Below are 21465 nucleotides of genomic sequence, written 5' to 3'. Positions count from 1 at the left end.
ATGACTTCATGACTTTCTTTGCTAACAAAATTTAACTATTAGAGAAAAATTACTCATAAACCATCCCAAAGACGTATCGTTATCTTTTGGCTGCTTTCAGTGATGCCGGTATTCTGGTTAGACTCTTTCTCTCCGATTGTTCTGTCTGAGTTATTTTCATTAGTTACTTCATCCAAACCATCACCATGTTTATTAGACACCATTCCTACCAGGCTGCTCAAGGAAGCCCCTACCATTATTTACTGCTTCGATCTTAAATATGATCAATCTATCTTGTAGTTGGCTATGTACCACAGGCTTTTAAGGGTGGCAGTAATAAACCATTACTTAAAAAGCCCATCACTGACCCAGCTATCTTAGCTAATTATAGGCCAATCTCCAACCTTCCTTTTCTCTCAAAATTCTTGAAAGGGTAGTTGTAAAACAGCTAACTGATCATCTGCAGAGGAATGGTCTATTTGAAGAGTTTCAGTCAGGTTTTAGAATTCATCATAGTACAGAAACAGCATTAGTGAAGGTTACAAATGATCTTCTTATGGCCTCGGACAGTGGACTCATCTCTGTGCTTGTTCTGTTAGACCTCAGTGCTGCTTTTGATACTGTTGACCATAAACTTTTATTACAGAGATTAGAGCATGCCATAGGTATTAAAGGCACTGCGCTGCGGTGGTTTGAATCATATTTGTCTAATAGATTACAGTTTGTTCATGTAAATGGGGAATCTTCTTCACAGACTAAAGTTAATTATGGAGTTCCACAAGGTTCTGTGCTAGGACCAATTTTATTCACTTTATACATGCTTCCCTTAGGCAGTATTATTAGACGGTATTGCTTAAATTTTCATTGTTACGCAGATGATACCCAGCTTTATCTATCCATGAAGCCAGAGGACACACACCAATTAGCTAAACTGCAGGATTGTCTTACAGACATAAAGACATGGATGACCTCTAATTTCCTGCTTTTAAACTCAGATAAATCTGAAGTTATTGTACTTGGCCCCACAAATCTTAGAAACATGGTGTCTAACCAGATCCTTACTCTGGATGGCATTACCCTGACCTCTAGTAATACTGTGAGAAATCTTGGAGTCATTTTTGATCAGGATATGTCATTCAAAGCGCATATTAAACAAATATGTAGGACTGCTTTTTTGCATTTACGCAATATCTCTAAAATCAGAAAGGTCTTGTCTCAGAGTGATGCTGAAAAACTAATTCATGCATTTATTTCCTCTAGGCTGGACTATTGTAATTCATTATTATCAGGTTGTCCTAAAAGTTCCCTAAAAAGCCTTCAGTTAATTCAAAATGCTGCAGCTAGAGTACTGACGGGGACTAGAAGGAGAGAGCATATCTCACCCATATTGGCCTCTCTTCATTGGCTTCCTGTTAATTCTAGAATAGAATTTAAAATTCTTCTTCTTACTTATAAGGTTTTGAATAATCAGGTCCCATCTTATCTTAGGGACCTCGTAGTACCATATCACCCCAATAGAGCGCTTCGCTCTCAGACTGCAGGCTTACTTGTAGTTCCTAGGGTTTGTAAGAGTAGAATGGGAGGCAGAGCCTTCAGCTTTCAGGCTCCTCTCCTGTGGAACCAGCTCCCAATTCAGATCAGGGAGACAGACACCCTCTCTACTTTTAAGATTAGGCTTAAAACTTTCCTTTTTGCTAAAGCTTATAGTTAGGGCTGGATCAGGTGACCCTAAACCATCCCTTAGTTATGCTGCTATAGACGTAGACTGCTGGGGGGTTCCCATGATGCACTGTTTCTTTCTCTTTTTGCTCTGTATGCACCACTCTGCATTTAATCATTAGTGATCGATCTCTGCTCCCCTCCACAGCATGTCTTTTTCCTGGTTCTCTCCCTCAGCCCCAACCAGTCCCAGCAGAAGACTGCCCCTCCCTGAGCCTGGTTCTGCTGGAGGTTTCTTCCTGTTAAAAGGGAGTTTTTCCTTCCCACTGTAGCCAAGTGCTTGCTCACAGGGGGTCGTTTTGACCGTTGGGGTTTTACATAATTATTGTATGGCCTTGCCTTACAATATAAAGCGCCTTGGGGCAACTGTTTGTTGTGATTTGGCGCTATATAAAAAAATTGATTGATTGATTGATTGTATCGCTTTATCTGATTGGTCGTTATCGATAGAAGGCGTCGCTTGATTGGGTAGCGCTACGCTGCACGCGAGGTGTACTTGGCTCCACCAGCGGTCAACTCGGCATGTGGTACAGCTCAGAAAGTTGCGAATGGGCCAATCAGAAGTTGGCAAAATCACATACCATATAATAATGAAAGTTATCGGTTACCTGTAGCTTCCGATAATTTTTGGGGTGGTTTATCGGTTTAGCTCCATAAAAGATAACCTTTCAGTTAGCTGATTATCTGTTATCGAAGCTAACTTTTTGGTTAGCTGTGCCCACTACTGCCTAATATCTATCTGTGGTGCAAATGTGTTGAGAATCCGTGAAGTAGTTTTGACATAATCCTCCAAAACCTATATAAAGTGAAATGTTGATCCAGAATCCAGATCCGGATCACCTCCCAAATTCAGTGGAGTCTTCCATGGCCTAATATTTATCTTTGTTGCAAATTTGGTGAGAATCCGTGAAGTAGTTTTGACGTAATCCTTCAAAGCCTATATAAAGTGAAATCTTGATCCGGATCCGGTGTCGCGGACCGAACGGTCCCCCATGAAAAATTGGTTCCCCTGCCTTCACTGCACATACGTCATGTCTGAGCGTCAGCATCAAGTCATTGATTACCACCTCGTTTCTGCTTAAAACTGTACTCCAGTCATTATCTATCTCAGCAACAGACGTGAAGCTTTTGTACAACAATCATTTGCACACAAATTCAGCATTATTTCATAATAAAAGATGGGGGAAGCGATCAGAGCACCACAGCAGCATGTCTGAGTATGACGTGCTGCTGCTGCGCCTACGTCACTTTGGAGCATCAGTAGCGATTCACCAATTATCACCTCGTTTCTGCTTAAAACTGACTTTAGAATGATTTAAGAGATTTTAATTTGTCATCTGATCACATGATTCCCCTTTGATCACTTTGGTGTCAAGAGTCAGACTCAGAGTCAGTCTCAGATGCATGCGCAGTGAAGGCACAATGAAGGCAAGGTGAACCAATTTTTAGAGGGGACCGTTCAGTTGGTGACACCGGAATCTGGATCACCTCCAAAATTTAACGGACTATTCCATGGCCTACTATCTATCTGTGCTGAAAATTTCATCAAAATTGTTGCACTAGATTTGACGTAATTCTGTTAACAGACAGACAGACAAATAAATAAGTAAACACAAATGATTTTATTACGTCCTTGGCGGAAATAAAAATGTGCAAACTCAGTATCACCTGCAAACAAATTTACTAACAATGCACAACTATGTGATATTACAGAGACAAAACAAAATCAGTTATTCAATTGATCTGATGCACCGAAATTCACCTAACTGGAAAGTGCTTGTCCTCACTATATGTTCTATTAATTTGTGACCTATACAATGATGGCATATATTGTTTTTGAGCTATTGTGTTAATAATTTGAGTCTGATAATGTTAATAAATGAGTTTATTATATGGTATGGGATTTTGCCAACTTCTGAATGGCCCATTCGCCACTTTCTGAGCTGTACCACATGCCGAGTTGACCGCTGGTGGAGCCAAGTAGACTGCGCGTGCGAAATGAGTACACCTTGCGTGCAGCGTAGCGCTAGTTAATTGAGCAACGCCTTCTATCGATAACGACCAATCAGATAACGCGATACAACGCGTACTTTGGCTGTCAGTTTGTTGACAAGATGGCAGAAGACAGGTTTGTGTCTGTTAGCGACGCTGACTTAAAACGAATTTTACACGAAAAACATGCGAAGAACACCTGCAGAAATACACAGTCAGCAGCCAACCTGTTTCGCAAGTATGTCACTGAAAAGGGAAATGCGCCCAACTTTGAAACTTATGACAGACGGATGCTTGACAGAGTACTCGGTCGATTTTACGCGGAAGCTAGACAGGCGAATGGCGAACTTTATAAGAAAACAAGCCTGATGACTCTTCGTCACGGACTTAACAGGCATCTCCAGTTGATCAATGGGATGTTAGTTGGTGCAGTATGACAGTAATAATAAAGAGTTGAAACTTGAGATTGATTTTTCAGTTTTAGTATGTTTGACAAACTCAATTTTCTTGTTTACCATATAATAAAGCAATTAAAGATTTTTGATTTCGGTGTACCTGTGATTATGCGGGCCTGGTCAGGATGGGGTTCACCTGTATATATAGATATATGCATGTATATATAGATATATAGATGTATGTATATATAGGGGTGGGTGTATATAAGGTTTTGCTTCTGACTACAGCCTTTTGGCCACATGCGCTACTGTAAAATCTTTTTTTTTTTTTTTTGATAAGGAGTTTTGTGTGCTGAATTTGTACTCCAAATAAATCATTCATTCATTCAAATTGGAAGGGGTGGAAAACATACTTGCAGCATTTTAGCAGATACATGCTTAGGCTCTTACAAAGCCTTGGACTGAGCTGAAATGTTACCTACTGCCTTAAATGCTGCTGCTGAACATTCACCCACTGTGAAGGGAGAGTGGAAGTGTTCAGGAGATGCTCCTGTCTGCTGTTCGTAATGCAAACGCACAAGTATCTTCTGAGAGTTGAGATTATTCCACCCGAATCGAGCTGGATATTTTATGACATCTGACTGTCTTTTCCTACAGCACCCAGTTAACCTTGTGCAAAGGAATACTGGAGAGTGATGATACAGCTAATCCTCCTGATGAATACAGTTTGAGCCTGATGGTTGATGGTGGAGATGGGAGAGAAGAGCATTTGTTAGTATCAATGACTAACTTTTGCTTTGCTCCTCTCCCTGCTGTTTTCTCGCTGTCCTCCACAGGTAACCGTTTCTTCCTGACCTCATCTGGTGCTCTGTATATCTCAGAAGTGCAGAAGGAAGATGCTCTGTCCACCTACCGTTGCATCACAAAACACAAGTACAGTGGAGAGACTCGCCAGAGCAATGGAGCCAGGCTCTCTGTTATGGGTACGCAGAAAGTTTCCAATGTTACAAATCTACCTTTCTGAGGAACAACGGTTTTACGTGTCATTGTAAGGTGCTATGTTATTGGAGTACCGCTTCCAACCACTACTTAATCTGTATAACCTGCAGACCCTACGGAGTCCACCCCGTCAGTGCTGGACAGTTTTCAGTCCAGTGAGGTGCAGGTGGGGCACAATGTGGAACTACCTTGCATCGCATCTGGATATCCAAACCCCACCATCCGCTGGCTAAAGGATGGGCGGCCATTACCTGCAGACTCACGCTGGACGCGGCGCATCACTGGCCTCACAATTTCTGACTTGAGACTTGAGGACAGCGGCAACTACATCTGTGAGGTCACCAACAGCTTTGGCTCTAAAGAGGTGACAGGTCACCTTAACGTCATAGGTGAGGAAAGGCGTTAGTCTCAGTCATTCATATCTGAATAAGGGAGAAAACATGCACAGTTTATCTCAATTGTTCGCTGCCTAATCGAAAATCATCCCCATTGAGGGCCAAGCACATTTCTTGTGGTGGTGCTGTAGCCCTTGGATCCGCTTGACATACAAGCTTTCATCCTGATGGTCCAGAAAGTTTTTATCAACAGATCAGATGATATTATTGTTGTAACATTTCTTACCAGCCAAATGTTGGTACCAAAGTACAAAGAGTAAGGTGGGTGGCCAACTAGTCAAATGCCAGAGTCATGCAGTCGAAGTTGTGAAATGAACCCTGTCAGTGTTTTTGTTGGTGATGTGAGTTTTAAGATGTCCAGAGATTTTATTTATTAAATTTTAATCTCGACAATGTTCCATGTTACACCTTTTTGCATTGCAGTAAGTAGTAATCTAATTTGGTTATTTTTAAGATTGGGTACTCAGCAACGTAAACTCTACAAGGACTGTTAGTCAGTCATGTGTTTGGGATTAAAAATCAGCAGAATGTTGGCTGCACACGGCACATGATTTTGGATTCCTGGTGTAGGCTCACAGACACAGCTGGGGCGATGAATTTACACGGATTGAAGTCACGGATGTGATGTTGGGTCACAAACTGAGCGGATGGAGACATTGTTCAAGCTCTGTTGGCCGTGACCTGGCCCCGTGTCGGGTCTCGTCTGGACTGAACGTGAGGCTGATCTCCAGGGACACCATGCTCCCCCCGCCGTGCACTCAAACCCCACCAAGGTTTCACTACAGCTACGGAGCAGCCGGGGCTATCGCCATGTTTATCCAGTATGTGAGAGATGGAATGAAAGACAGAGAGACTATTTCTTAATGTGATTGAATGAACGGGACGAGGATGCGATGCAAAATGGCACAACGCAAAGCAAACGGGAGGCGATGGAACTCAAAGGATAAAGGTGAAGCTTGTGGACATCAGGCAGACTGGCCAAAGGACACATCACTGCACAACCCACAAACCTCGTGTGACAGGACACACGGGCACACACACACACACACACACACACGTTATAATACACTCACGGTCCACGAAGAGTGTCTTGCACATGCACTGTCACATGCACACAGCCGCCTGCAGCTCATAACACCAGCTGATTTATTGCTCACTGACATTTTCTCCCCTTTCTGTCTTTCTGTCTCAGCTTTCTCTCTGCTTAGCACACACACACACACACACACACAGTAGCAGCAGCATTGACAAAAGCCATAAGATGCAAACAAGTATGCAATCCCACCCGACCACATCATGATTGTGTTGCCCGGCCAGCGCAGCAGAGCTCAGCTCACATTATTTGTATTCGGCAACATGCACAACCCGTGCACGGCCTGACACACACAGCGTAATATGCTTCCAATATTTGTGAATGTAAAGGCATGAGTGACATTTCATAAAGGGTTTGTTTGTGTCTGCAATCTTCATTTATAAGATATCTGCTCCTCTGTTCTCCTTTCCCTTGCGTTGTAAATTTTATTCCCTCTTCCCGTCTCCAGAGCCGCTGCGGGTCACGTTGTCACCCAAGAATCTGAAGACTGGGATCAGCAGTACCGTCATCCTGTCTTGTGCCGTCCAGGGTTCCCCCACTTCACTGTCTCCTGGTACCGTAATACAGAACCTGTCCTGCCCAACCAGCATTTCTCTATCCAGGGGGCACACAACGAGACGCTGTACATTTCTGCTGCTCAAAAGAGACACTCAGGAGCGTATCAGTGCTTTGCCACACGCAAAGGACAGACTGCCCAGGACTTCTCCATCATACTGCTGGAAGGTGAGGATAGAAATGCAATGCCTTGCTTGTGCAGAAGTCAGTTTATTACACCACTGTCCTGCTCACCCTGATCGGCACCCTGAGTTCTTATTAGAAAATTTTAATTTAATTTAATTATTTCATTTATATAGTGCCAAATCACAACAACGTTGCCTCAAGGTGCTTCACACAAGTAAGGTCTAACCTTACCAACCCCTAGGGCAAGCACACAGGCGATAGTGGTAAGGAAAAGCTCCCTTTGATGTTGAGGAAGAAACCTCAAGTAGACCAGACTCAAAAGGGTGACCATCTGCTTGGGCCATGCTGCTAACACAATAGACAATACAAGAAATTATACACGAAATTTTGGAGATTTTGGGAATCCATGCTGGTGCACAAGACAGGAGGTCCTGCAGAAGATAACACCTTTAAAATATACACACTTTTAAGTATTTCATAGATAAATGTAAATGAGCCAATTTTGTGTCAAAATGTTTAATCAAATGTCAGGCAGTATGGTGAATTAGTGGTTAGCACTGTTCCCTCACAGCAAGAATGTCCTGGGATGCATGTTCTCCCCATGTTTGCGTGGGTTCCCTTTGGGTACTTTGACTTTCTCCCACTTCCAAAGACATGCACGTAAGTGAGCATTCCGGTTGTGAATGTGTTTGTCTGTCCACGTGTCCCTGCAATAGACTGGCATTCTACCCCCATCATTCACCCTATGACTGCTGGGATAGGCTCCAGCCCCTCTCTGACCCTTGATTCGAGTAGGCGGGTATAGAAAATGAATGAATAATCAAATGTCCAAATTTATTAAATAGCAAGAAAATGCAGTGCATAAAGTCTAAGTGTGACCCTATAAGAAGGAGACAAAACACTCATCTTGTCAGCCAACTCTAGCTGAAATTTCACATTTTATTTTTCAGAAAATCCATCTCTCTTCTCTCTTGCTTTTAAATTACACTTCATGAAAGCATTTGTTATTCTTGTTGATGAATAAATGAACGTTTGATTAAATGTTTGATGCTACAAAATTGATTCATTTGTACTTATTTTTTAAAAAATATGCTAAAATCTGTACTTGAATTGAGGCATGACAGTGATTCTGCTAATTTCATGGCGTTTGTTTCAGGATTATCATAGTTATGTCCTGGTTTTAATCAGTGTCTAGAATATCTATATCTATACTCATTGTGAGGTCATTTGCACGATTAAGGGTAAGATTTGGTTTTTGGGTTTCGATACTACACCCTGTACTCTCTATGTAAATGTGCCACCATGGAGAGTTGTCCACCATCCCTGAACAGGTTTAGAAGTGCCCTTGAACAATGCAAACCACTGGAAACAACTCACATGACAATGAAGCAGTATATACTAAATTTATCAATGAAATAAAACGATGGTGCTGGGAGAGGCTCCAGTATTAAAAATGAATAAAGAGGTAGATATTGAATATTCTGGCAAAATATAAAAGATCCAAAATACAAGCTCAAGCCGTACACAGTTATCATAATCACCAGTGCTTCTGGTTGCGCTGACACAGTTTGTATTTGTTTTCTTTTCTTTTTTAGAAATGTTCAATTATCCACTTTTGGAAAATGTTTCATCAGTAACTTTTCATCAGTTAAAATAAACGTAACATGCACAACTATGAGGCATTTCTATGGTCGTACAGATGCTTGCGTACACCATAGAGCCAGATAAATAAAGACATGGGTGCAATTTGGTGGGGGATAGGGGGGCATGTCTCCCCCACCTTTTCAACCAGGGGGACAGAATATGGTATGTCCCCCCCACCTTCTGACATATATGTGTGTACTTGAAACATGCTATGCCAGTCTTATGTACAAACCATGTCAGAATAGTATCTTTGTTTCTGCAAGTTTGTATTTTTAGCAGCATTGGACTTCTTACAACACCGTTTCTTGTTTGTCACATTCGGAATTTTCTGGGACTGCATTTGCCCAGATTTGAAACCAAAAATAGTTGCCTCTAGGGACTAGTGTCTACACATTGTATCAATGGACAATATGCTAATTTACTAAATTCTCAAAGTTAGAAAAGGAAATCAGAAAAGCTATCTGAGACCTCAGAAGCCATCTGCAATTATTGCTTGCTCTCCAAAATCAGTCTATGCAAGCGAAATTATGTTCAGTATGAGTGTTGTCATTAGTGCCACTTCGAAAATTAAATTAATGATAAGTAAAGTAAGTCCCTTCAGCTGCTCCCTTGTTTGCACTCGGGGTCGCCACAGCAAATCCAAGTTGGATCTGCATGTTGAATTGGCACAGGTTTTACGTCGGATATCCTTCCTGACGCAACTCCACATTACATGGAGAAATGTGGCAGGGGTGGGATTTGAACCCGGAGCCTTCTGAACTGAAACCAAGCGCATTAACCACTTGGCCACCACCCCTGCTAAATTAGTAATTTATCCTAAACTTATGATCTGTTGTTTTTTCAAACTTATGCAAAAATAAATCTTGAGAAAAAAAATACAGTATGCGATAGTTAATAATTATTAAGAGCCTGTTCTTTCATATTTATGAATACATTTTACCACATTGCAGTTGTTTTTTAATGAAAACTCAGCCTATCATTCTTTTTGAGTTCTACACATGTGGTGATACCTTATTTACACCAGGATGTTAATAAAATCAATGCTGGCTATTCTCAGAATAAAGTACTTATATCCACAGTTTCAAATTGCATAAGTCAAATGCTGTCCACTTTATGGTCTTCTCAAAACAGTAAAGTTACTGTTCTGGATGCTCAGATGCATTCTGAGCTTATCTAGAAACCGTTGGCTTCTGGGGGCCTAAAGCAGCCCCCAGACCCCCCGCCCATGGGCTTCGGCCCTGCGGGCCTCTCTATGACTTCTGACTGTCAAAATCTGAGAAACAGGAATGTTCTCCCTTGGATACCATGTATGCGTTCCACCTCAGTCTACTCTACCGTTGTAAACACTGGAGTCAAACAGATTTTTATCACAGGTGGGTTTTGTGCTACCTTTCATATACCTGGCAAAGACAATTTATTTTGTATTTTATGACTCACGTTACAGAAATTTTTGCAGAAGCATTGCCAGCTGCATGTCAGTCTGTTGTATGGATTCTTCTCATGTATGTTCTGGAGCCACCAGGGGTGTCCCTGTCTGTCATCGTGACTTCTCACACTGCTTCTTTTCTCCCTTGATTGTTTCTTAGATGGTACACCACGTATCGTCGCCTCTTTCAGCGAGAGGGTGGTGGTCCCTGGTGAGCCGTTTTCCCTCATGTGTGCTGCTAAAGGAGCTCCTCCTCCCACCATCACCTGGACCCTGGACGATGAGCCTGTGGTCCGCGACCTGTCACGCATTCGAGCCAGTCAATACACACTATCTGACGGCAGCACTGTGAGCCATGTGAACATCAGCAGTCCACAGATTCGCGATGGAGGAGTGTATCGGTGCGCCGCACGCAACTCGGCCGGTAGTGCCGAGTACCAAGCGCGCATAAACGTAAGAGGTGCCTGTCTACTTTTCAATATCAGTCATACAGAGGCTTCTTAAAGCCTGACCCCTCCCCTTGCCTTAACCCATGTCCGATCCTGTACTCTTCTGCTTATCTGCCTCTATCACCTCATTCTTTCCCTGAGTTATATGCATCAGTCAGTGTTTCATGTTTCAGTCTCATTCAGTCAGTGTTTCTTGCAAACTGTCGCCAAAGAATTGTTGACTTGTTGTCACCAATAATCTGAGGAAAATTTAGTGTAATTGCCCCAATCAGTGGATTTGCTTGGATCGTTTGAAGGTTTGAAAAGATGCTTGCAGAATCTGTGCTGATCTTTTGTATTTATTTCAGTTTTGGGAAACTGCTACCTGTGAAATTGTTTTTAACGTTTGATCAAATGCTGTCTTGACTACACATTCTCCTTCCAGCTCATCACATTTTTATGCTTGGTTAGTGCCCCTTTGCATCGTTCTTGACACCTTAGGTAGCCGTTTTGCCCCATTTAGTGATGCCTGGGGAAAAGCCTTTTTTTCAGCAAGCGTTATTTCTCTCCATAAGCATGTATCCGTGTTGGGGTTAGGGTTATGATTAGGATTAGTGCTGCCCTGCACATCAGTAAATGGCAGGGAAGGATTACCCAGTTTTCACATATTGACATCTGTTCAAAAATGGTTTTGCATCAAAATACGATGGGTTTGAGTGAGAATGTGTTGCTCTTGACACCAAATAGGCATATTGATGAGCCACACTACACAACCCAATTTTATTAAATTCTGCTATAAACTGTTCCAAACCAATGTGAATAGTTTGCAATTAGACATGAGACAATACTCGGCAGTATAAATGCAAGTCAATTTAAAGGGTCCCTGCCACGCCATGACGTTTTTACATATTCTTGAAGAATAAAAAAAGCTTTTTCCACATGTTGTCTTTGTTTTTTTTTTACCATAAAATTACACTGAACAAGTATTTAGATGTTTCGTTACTCATCTGAGAATTTGAATTTACCGCCTCCGAGTTGACCTACTTTTTCGCTGCGACGGATGTGACGTCATTCGAGTAGATGTCTCGCAGCGCGGCTCTGTTTACCAACATGGCGGACACGGGTAGCGAAGGCATAGTGCACGATTATAGAGAAGATTTAAGTGACATATCGATTGTTTTTGAAGAAGATGAAGTTTTTGATGAAGATATTAACGGTTGTAAATAATGAGCAGCTCCAAACCGTGTACATTCCAGCCAAAACGCGACAAAGAGGATGAAGCACAGCTGTCATGGAATGACAACAACAGCACTGTGGAGGACACAGAATGGTTTGTTCCATCACCAGCTTTATTATGAATGATCATTTATTCCTGGTGCGGTGTGTTTGTGTATGAAAACATTCTTTGAGCAGCACAGCGTGCTTAAACTCAGGAGTTTGTTCTAAAATCACTGAAAATAAAGTTTCTGTACATTCTGTTATATTTAATCATTTATAAATGTTTCTTGTGATTGTTAATTCTTCACTTTTTATTCAAAGCAAATGATTGCAAATCTTTATCTGAAAAGCTGTAGACCCACATGGGATGGGGGAAAAGATTTCTAAATAAAAGAAAATTTTACTTCTATATCTCTTGTCATCTGTTTATCAGGCATAATATTGTAGAAAAATGTTTATGCTAAATGGAGACTTTCCTGTCTAAAATACACACACAGAGCATCTGTAATCAATCTGTATCACATCTAATCTACTTTGAATGAACATAAGTCTGAACAAAAAACAGGCTGTTCAGTTTACATGCATATGTATATTTGGAAAACACAAAAATGTCAATGTTCTGGGTTTTTTTTTCAGGTGCTCATGTGAACACAGTTAGGCGATGCCACTCGTGACAGAGTCTCGCTGTTGCAGGGAAATTTCTGCAGTCTTGGCGGAGATGCAACGTGGTGGCTAAAATCCTCAATGTGTCACACAGCTGGCTAGATTCTCGATTGTGTGTTTGGATGCAGATGTCCTCAGAGTGGCACACTATGCCTATGTGATGCTCCACAGTACAAGTCAGCACAATGAAATAATTATAAAGTTTCATTTACATGGTTTATAGAAAAAAGTAAAAAATATTCAAATACAAAAAGAATGAACTGTTGTTTTGAACATCAATCCATGCTATTTTTTGTTGCAGAAAGTATCATCATATCGCATATCGGCAATTTGTGCGGTTGTGCTAGGGACACTTGGGATGGCACAGAAGGTTGCCACTACCAGCTTGTGTTGTATTCAAAATAAGGACTACTTTTCCATCACCATCATCCAACTACACTGGCTTCCAGTTTCCTCCTCTGGAGTGAGGGGTTGGGCTCATCGGTGGTACCTGGTCTGCTTGGCAGCATCAGCCTCAGCTTTGTCCGTTCACGTTGGTTGCTCAGTGGAGGAGGATCATTGGTGGGGATTTCTGGTCGGTTTGGTGTTTTGCAGATCTGAAGAACGTCTTTTGCTATGTCATTCACATAGACTGAATAAAATGTTTAACAAACTGTAAAACATTTCTCATTTGAATGAAACAATGTGAAACTTATGTGAAATTGTTTTTTTTTATTAATTTTATCATGCTATGTAAAATCTACAAATAACAATCTGGTTTTTTTTTTCTTTTCATTTTCCACATATCAGATGTTGGATATGTGGCTAACTTTCTCACTGTGTATCCTCCTCTTTTCCACTAAGGAAAGTATATTCTGAACCGTGGTCTCTCTTGCTTTGTCTGCTTTTGTTGTCTCCCTGCATTTTCATTCAAATGAAGGGTTACCACCAAAGTCCTAAAACAGAAGTTAAAACAACATTAATAAAACCCCTGGCAATAATTATGGAATCACCGGCCTCGGAGGATGTTCATTCAGTGTTTAATTTGTAGAAAAAAAGCAGATCACAGACATGACACAAAACTAAAGTCATTTCAAATGGCAACTTTCTGGCTTTAAGAAACACTATAAGAAATCAAGAAAACAATTGTGGCAGTCAGTAACGGTTACTTTTTAGACCAAGCAGAGGGAAAAAAAATATGGACTCACTCAATTCTGAGGAATAAATTATGGAATCACCCTGTAAATTTTCATCCCCAAAACTAACACCTGCATCAAATCAGATCTTCTTGTTAGTCTGCATCTAAAAAGGAGTGATCACACCTTGGAGAGCTGTTGCACCAAGTGGACTGACATGAATCATGGCTCCAACACGAGAGATGTCAATTGAAACAAAGGAGAGGATTATCAAACTCTTAAAAGAGGGTAAATCATCACGCAGTGTTGCAAAAGATGTTGGCTGTTCACAGTCAGCTGTGTCTAAACTCTGGACCAAATACAAACAACATGGGAAGGTTGTTAAAGGCAAACATACTGGTAGACCAAGGAAGACGTCAAAGCGTCAAGACAAAAAACTTAAAGCAATATGTCTCAAAATCGAAAATGCACAACAAAAACAATGAATAACGAATGGGAGGAAACTGGAGTCAACGTCTGTGACCGAAATGTAAGAAACCGCCTAAAGGAAATGGGATTACATACAGAAAAGCTAAACGAAAGCCATCATTAACACCTAAACAGAAAAAAACAAGGTTACAATGGGCTAAGGAAAAGCAATCGTGGACTGTGGATGACTGGATGAAAAGTCATATTCAGTGATGAATCTCAATCTGCATTGGGCAAGGTGATGATGCTGGAACCTTTGTTTGGTGCCGTTCCAATGAGATTTATAAAGATGACTGCCTGAAGAGAACATGTAACTTTCCACAGTCATTGATGATATGGGGCTGCATGTCAGGTAAAGGCACTGGGAGATGGCTGTCATTACATCATCAATAAATGCACAAGTTTACGTTGATATTTTGGACACTTTTCTTATCCCATCAATTGAAAGGATGTTTGGGGATGATATCATTTTCAAGATGATAATGCATCTTGCCATAGAGCAAAAACTGTGAAAACATTCCTTGCAAAAAAGACACATAGGGGTCAATGTCATGGCCTGCAAATAGTCCGGATCTTAATCCAATTGAAAATCTTTGGTGGAAGTTGAAGAAAATGGTCCATGACAAGGCTCCAACCTGCAAAGCTGATCTGGCAACAGCAATCAGAGAAAGTTGGAGCCAGATTGATGAAGAGTACTGTTTGTCACTCATTAAGTCCATGCCTCAGAGACTGCAAGCTGTTATAAAAGCCAGAGGTGGTTGCAACAAAATACTAGTGTTGTGTTGGAGTGTTCTTTTGTTTTTCATGATTCCATAATTTTTTCCTCAGAATTGAGTGATTACATATTTTTTTTTTCCCTCTGCTTGGTCTAAAAAGTAACCGTTACTGACTGCCACAATTTTTTTTCCTGATTTCTTATAGTGTTTCTTAAAGCCAGAAAGTTGCCATTTGAAATGACTTTAGTTTGTGTCATGTCTGTGATCTGCTTTTTTTCTACAAAATTAAAAAACTGAATGAACATCCTCCGAGGCCAGTGATTCATAATTTTTGCCAGGGGTTGTACATTAAAAAATGCTGTTTGAAAGTTAGGGTGTTATTGAGATAACATAGACAACTTACCTACAAAGCTGACCCTGATATGAGAAGGAGACTCGATCACGAGTGGCATCGGCTGGTTGACTGTGTTCACATGAGCACCTGAAAAAAAACCCAGAACATTGACATTTTTGTGTTTTCCAAATATACATATGCATGTAAACTGAACAGCCTGTTTTTGTTCAGACTTATGTTCATTCAAAGTAGATTAGATGTGGATACAATTTATGATTACAGATGTTCTGTATGTGTATTTTAGACAGGAAAGTCTCCATTTAGCATAAATATTTTTCTGCAATATTATGCCTGATAAAATTGACAACAGATATAGAAAGTAAAAATTTTCTTTTATTTAGAAATCTTTTCCCCCATCCCATGTGGGTCTACAGCTTTTCAGATAAAGATTTGTAATCATTGCTTTGAATAAAAAAGTGAAGAATTAGCAATCACAAGAAACTGACTTATAAATGATTAATATATACAGAATATACAGAAACTTTATTTTCAGTGATTTTAGAACAAACTCCTGATTTTAAGCACGCTGTGCTGCTCAAATAATTTTTTCATACACAAACACACCGTGCCAGGAATAAATGATCATTATAAGAAAGTGGTGATGAACAAACCATTCAGCAGCTTATATCATCCTCTTCAATGCTGCTGCTGACAGCTGCGCTTCATCCTCTTTCTGTCGCGTTTGGCTGGAAACATACACAGTTTGGAGCTGCTCATTATTTACACCGTTAATATCTTCATCAGAGACTTCCTCATCTTCAAAAACAATCGATATGTCACTTAAATCTTCGCTATAATCATGCACTATGCTCACTGTCCATGTCTGCCGTATTGTAAACAGAGCGGCGCTGCGACACATGTACCGAATGACGTCACATCCGTCGCAGCAAAAAAGTAGGTCACCTCGGAGGCAGTAAATTTAAATTCTCAGATGAGTAACAAAACGTCACATCCTTGTTCAGTGTAATTTTATGGTAAAAAAAAAACAAAGACCAACATGTGGAAAAAAGCTTTTTTTATTCTTCAAGAATATGTAAAACGTCATGGCGTGGCAGGGACACTTTAAGTGAATATGCCCAAGATAGTTAACTTGCATAGTCAAGTTTTTGCAGCGGCTCATCGAGCTGGTCAGGTCATCTAGAGTTGGTGCCAGGGCACCAGACTATAACTGCCCACTGCTCCTAGTGGTTGGATTGTGTCTAACTGTAATTAGGATGGTTAGGTACGGAGGACAAATTCCGTTGTAGTCCTGTTTGTACAATGATAATAAAGGTCCTTCTTCTCTTCTAGGTGTAGCTCACTTGAAAATGTACTTGTTCAGTGTCATTTGTAAGGTCTGAGGGTCATCGCTTGAATTACAATTACTACTTGGGGGTGCTGCACTGCTCTCTGTGCAGAGAAAGGTGCTTGGATTATTCTTAAGAGGATTCAGTTCCACTTGCTAGAATCAGCTACCAGAATATTGCTGCTCAACACCCAAGATGACAACCATTGCCTCAATCGTAGCTCTGCAAATGCTCAGGAATATTGTAACTAGTGTGAATATAGGCAGTGCTCCTTTGCAGCCTGTTTGATTTTGCAGTATTTAATTTGATTACAGGTCAGGTTTGTAGGGCATGAGTTGGTGCTGAGTGTTGCTACATCCACTACACTATGGAACTACCTTGGGTTCTGGATTACAAACACCCAGGCAGACAAATCGTCTGTTCACAACTCTGAAAGTAGTTATCTACTGCAGTCAGGTGAAATATAGGCACCCCCTTGGTCTTTTCCAGTTGATGAAACCTCATACCAAAGATATCCAGATGCCTCAGGTCACTGGTTAGCATCCACGTCTCACAACCATACAGAAAGACAGAAGGACTAGGACCCTAAAGACTTGGACCTTCATTCTCCTGCAAAGATATTGGCGTTGTCAAAGTGCTTTGTCCAGTCACCTTATGACTCCATGACCTCCTCCCAGGTGTATCTCAATTCCAAAGGCTGAGGACCCAGAGACATGGGTATTACGAGAGAGATAATGACTCTCTCTACAGATCTGAGTCCCAGATGTCTCTGGAATTGCTGTTTCTGGATTTGCAACTGCCCTGTACCAATATTACGATCCAGACTTTCAGTGACTCCCTGAACCTGGTCATGAGAAGTGCATTTCTACTCTGGTGAAAGTATCAAACTTGTTCAACTTGGCCAGGTCCAAGACGCCATTGAAAGCCTGGATCTTAGGCTTGATCCAGGACAATTACAAACCCAGACACTCTAATTCTTCACTGAACTTCTCAAGTGCTCCAATCAAGGTATTAAGTAATTCCTCAAAGATCACAACATCCTGAAAGTCAGTAAACCTTTCCTCACCAACAAAGGCACTGACGCTGTTGGTTTCCACAACACCCTGTCCATCACCCAGTCCACCTAGTTTGGGATTAAATGTGTTCCTTGGATCTCAGTAATGGTAAGCAGCGATTTTACTAAATAATTTGTTGTTGTCATTCTAGCTGTACAACTAGCTTTCACTACTACGTTTGCTCGGATGCTCTTGCAATTTACAGTATAGGGTGTTTCCAACTGCTTGCTCAACTCTGCTCATGTGCAAACAAGAATACAACAATAAATACTCATACCAGTCTATATTCTTTACATACGTGCACATACACTATCAGTCAAATATGTGACTGATAGTGTATGCGCACGTGTGCACGACTGATAGTGTATGTGCAAATGTGGACTTTCCCATTCAGTTGAACAGTTACAAAACATTTATGAAATGTAATTTCAGTTTAGTACCTACCTGTTAAATGTTTTATAGTAGATGTACAGTTCTATCCTCCGTAAACAGAGGAGAGCTGTTCTGGAAGAAACCACTCATTCCTCTGCAGGCAAAAGGAGAACTGGTCACAGAAAAGAAACAAAAAGGCTCATTTCTTTTGACCCCATATTGATACGCTGGCCATTTCACCCAAGTCATCCAGAGGCACACAGCTTTAACCTATGGTTAAAATTTTAACCAAACTAATTTTGGACAAGTTATTTAAATTAACCCCACGTCTGAAGTTTTATAAAGTGAAAATATCAGATATATGTTTTAGTTTTAAAGTAATACACTAATTTTGAAGGTTTTAGTGTGGGCATGCTGTGTCAAGGTGCATTATGGGCATCCTCAGTGCATTCAAAACAGAAGAAATGCATTTGAGGCACTCTGATCAGACTCCACATGGACAACAGCATTAAACTCTTTGTATATTGTGCCTAAAACTCTTGTGAATATATTGTCTGCATTTATAGACATTGTTATTGTGTTTGTTTATGTAAAAATGCCAGAAGAAGCTCAGGTTGCTCCTCCATTATTTTCAATTGGAATCATTGCAATCGATTCCTTTTTGCTATTTAGAGTCTTGCTTATGTCAAACACTGTCTGTCGTCTTTGTTCCAGAGTAGTATATATAAGATGTCTGAAATTCAGTTTACCTTTATTAAATTCCATCTTAAACGTAGCAGACATGGATTATCTGTAATTTTGTTTTGGCAAGTTTTCACGGTCTCTACTGCCATCTACTGGCCAGTAGTGTTCATGGCAGTATTTGCCCAGCATCTGGGCACCAGTAGTTGGCAGTGTTCTATTTATTTGACACCGGTTATATCAGACGGTTCGCTAATTACAACTTGGCTTTTTTTTTTAAAATGCCTTTTTTTTACAAATAAAAAATGGCATATTTTACAAAAGCACATTTATCTGTAAACACCAACACATGACACACCTCACATTAATGTGTTGGTTTACATAGAACGAATGAGTCAACCAATCAGTGTTAGCGGAGGCACATTTTACCCATAATCTCTTTGGCATCTGTCTGTGTTTGTTACAAAACTTCAAAATTAGTGCATTATTCAACATTAAAAGATATATGTTATATTTTAACTTTGTACAAATGACAGAATTGACATTAATGGAGTTATTCTATCAGACAGACAGACAGACAAATACTTTATTAATCCCAAGGGAAATTGTGCATTATCTGTGCTCCAAGGATAAATAGAATTAAAAGATACAATAAAATGGAAGGAACAAAGCCCACCACAGAAATAAATAAATAATAACTAAAAACTAGCTGCTAAAACACATTCTCCCTCCTGCCCCTCCCAGCAGAGGCCTCATTAAGCAGTCTAATGGCACGCGGAACAAATGAGTTCCTCAGTCTCTCTCATTTGTTTAGTCTCTCTCATCAGTATTAATTTTATTTCTAAACCAAACCATAAGTCAGCATTGCTTTATTTTCCAAGACCTCTGCCTCACGGCAACGCTGTTATTGAGTAGAGAGTTGAGCTTCGCTGCTCCTCTCAACTGCTGTGCTGCTGGAAGCTATGTAATAAACAGGAGCTTCCAGCAGTGGGCAGGCCGCACAAAGCCAGAAGTGCTGACTCATTGTTTCGGTCTGTAGTCACCTTTGATGCTACCAGATGCAATTGTGGTGTTAAAACTCAAAATCAGCTTGTTAGTAGTTGCAAGTGTACCGGAGACAATACTGGAAGTTATCAGTTATCTGTAGCTTCCGATAAATTTTTGGGTGGTTTATCTGTTTAGCTTTATAAAAGATAACTTTTCAGCTAGCTGATTATCTGTTATCGGAGCTAATTTTTGATTAGCTGTGCCCACCACTGAATGTTACATATGATGTGCACATTTGTTTTTATCTTATCTAACTATTGAATAAATGACTATTGCAAGGTAAATAAAAGTATTTACCGAGACAAAACACTCACAAAAAACACTGGGAACCAAAGAGTCAGACTGAAATATGTTGGGTATGTATAATAAAAAATAATTCATTTTGAATTGCGCGTGTTAGTTTTCTGAGTAAATCTGAATGGGAAGACATCAGTCCTGTATTGGTCCTAAAGCCCATTGGTGCTAGAGCTTATCCCCATATTCCATAGCATGAAGTGGATTCGAGTCTGTGACTTACCCTAGATGGGATGCCACTCTGAAGCAGGTTACGTCCCAGCCAGTTGGGTGGACTGAGACCATGCAGGACATGGGTAGTATTATCGGGAATTGAACGTAGGTCTACGTATTGGTATGGTAGTCCAACAACTCTGGTCCCACTGACTGGTCTGCTTTTTGGGACAGGAATAATTCTTGATAACTTGAATTTCGATGAATCTGGTTAATATTTACTTATTAGTGTATGTAGTGCAGTGAAGGAACTGCTGAATTGATACATAACATGAAGAGATAGCAGTGGAGTTGACGTGTGGACGCAAGAACAGTTCTGATTTCACTGTGTCTTTGAAAATGAAGGATAACAGATTAACAAATAGAAAAAAAAAGACTGAAGAGACTGAAGAAAATGAAACTGATGCCAACACGAGACTTGCTGAAGAACTCTAAGAGACAGAAAGAGATGGACAGAGAAGTGGACAAGAACAAATGGATTAAATGAAAGAGGAATGAGGAAATCAGGAAAAGGAGAGGAGCAAAGGAGTGTTGAAGTATTTGTCTGAGGAATGATGGTGAATTCTGGTGACAGGGCTGGTAATGTCACTGTCAGGAAAAGCGATGAGAATGAGGAGTGACACCGATGGATGGGCTTCAAACTGCATTCAGCCCTTTCACTCCTCTGTCCTTTGGTGAGATGTTTAGTTGTGACACACTTGTCTGCTTTAAGGAGAGATGCCAGAGTGATCATTGGTCAGAGAATGAGGCGTAATGCTAAAGAACCGCACGTTTAGATGCCAAGTGCACATTCAGACCCCAAGTACATATACAGAACCAAGTGCAGATACAGTTCAATTCGATTCAGTTTATTTATACAGTGCCAAATCGCAACAAGACTGCCCTAAGGTGCTTCACACGGGGAAGGTCTAACCTTACCAAAACCTCCACTTTAGACCCCAGTTGTCTGTGTTCAGGCCTGAAATGTATGTGTTCAGACCCCAAATGCACATATAGACCTCTTGTGCACATTCAGAACAAAAATTTATGTTTTTAGACCCCAAGTGCGCATTCACACCCAAAATGCACATACAGACCAAAAGTGAATGTTTTCAGACCCCAAGTGCACATTCAGACTCCAAATGCTCATACAGACCCCATGTACACATTCAAACCTTAAATGAATGTTTTCAGACCCCGTATGCACATTCAG

The 21465-nt window shown here is 40.6% G+C and overlaps 1 protein-coding gene across 1 annotated transcript in view; it reads left to right on the top strand.

Moving 5' to 3' along the window:
• LOC117509531 (Down syndrome cell adhesion molecule-like protein 1 homolog) overlaps nucleotides 1-21465 on the top strand; it is a 351476-nt gene that overhangs the window by 224156 nt on the left and 105855 nt on the right. The window contains 5 exon segments of the mRNA XM_034169262.1: nucleotides 4922-5068; nucleotides 5195-5473; nucleotides 7021-7107; nucleotides 7110-7295; nucleotides 10484-10783. Of these exon segments, the coding sequence (XP_034025153.1) occupies nucleotides 4922-5068; nucleotides 5195-5473; nucleotides 7021-7107; nucleotides 7110-7295; nucleotides 10484-10783 (999 nt within the window).

The sequence above is a fragment of the Thalassophryne amazonica genome, chromosome 4, assembly GCF_902500255.1.
Source record: "Thalassophryne amazonica chromosome 4, fThaAma1.1, whole genome shotgun sequence".
NCBI classification, from domain to species: domain Eukaryota; kingdom Metazoa; phylum Chordata; class Actinopteri; order Batrachoidiformes; family Batrachoididae; genus Thalassophryne; species Thalassophryne amazonica.
This window is presented reverse-complemented; position numbering and strand designations above follow the sequence as displayed.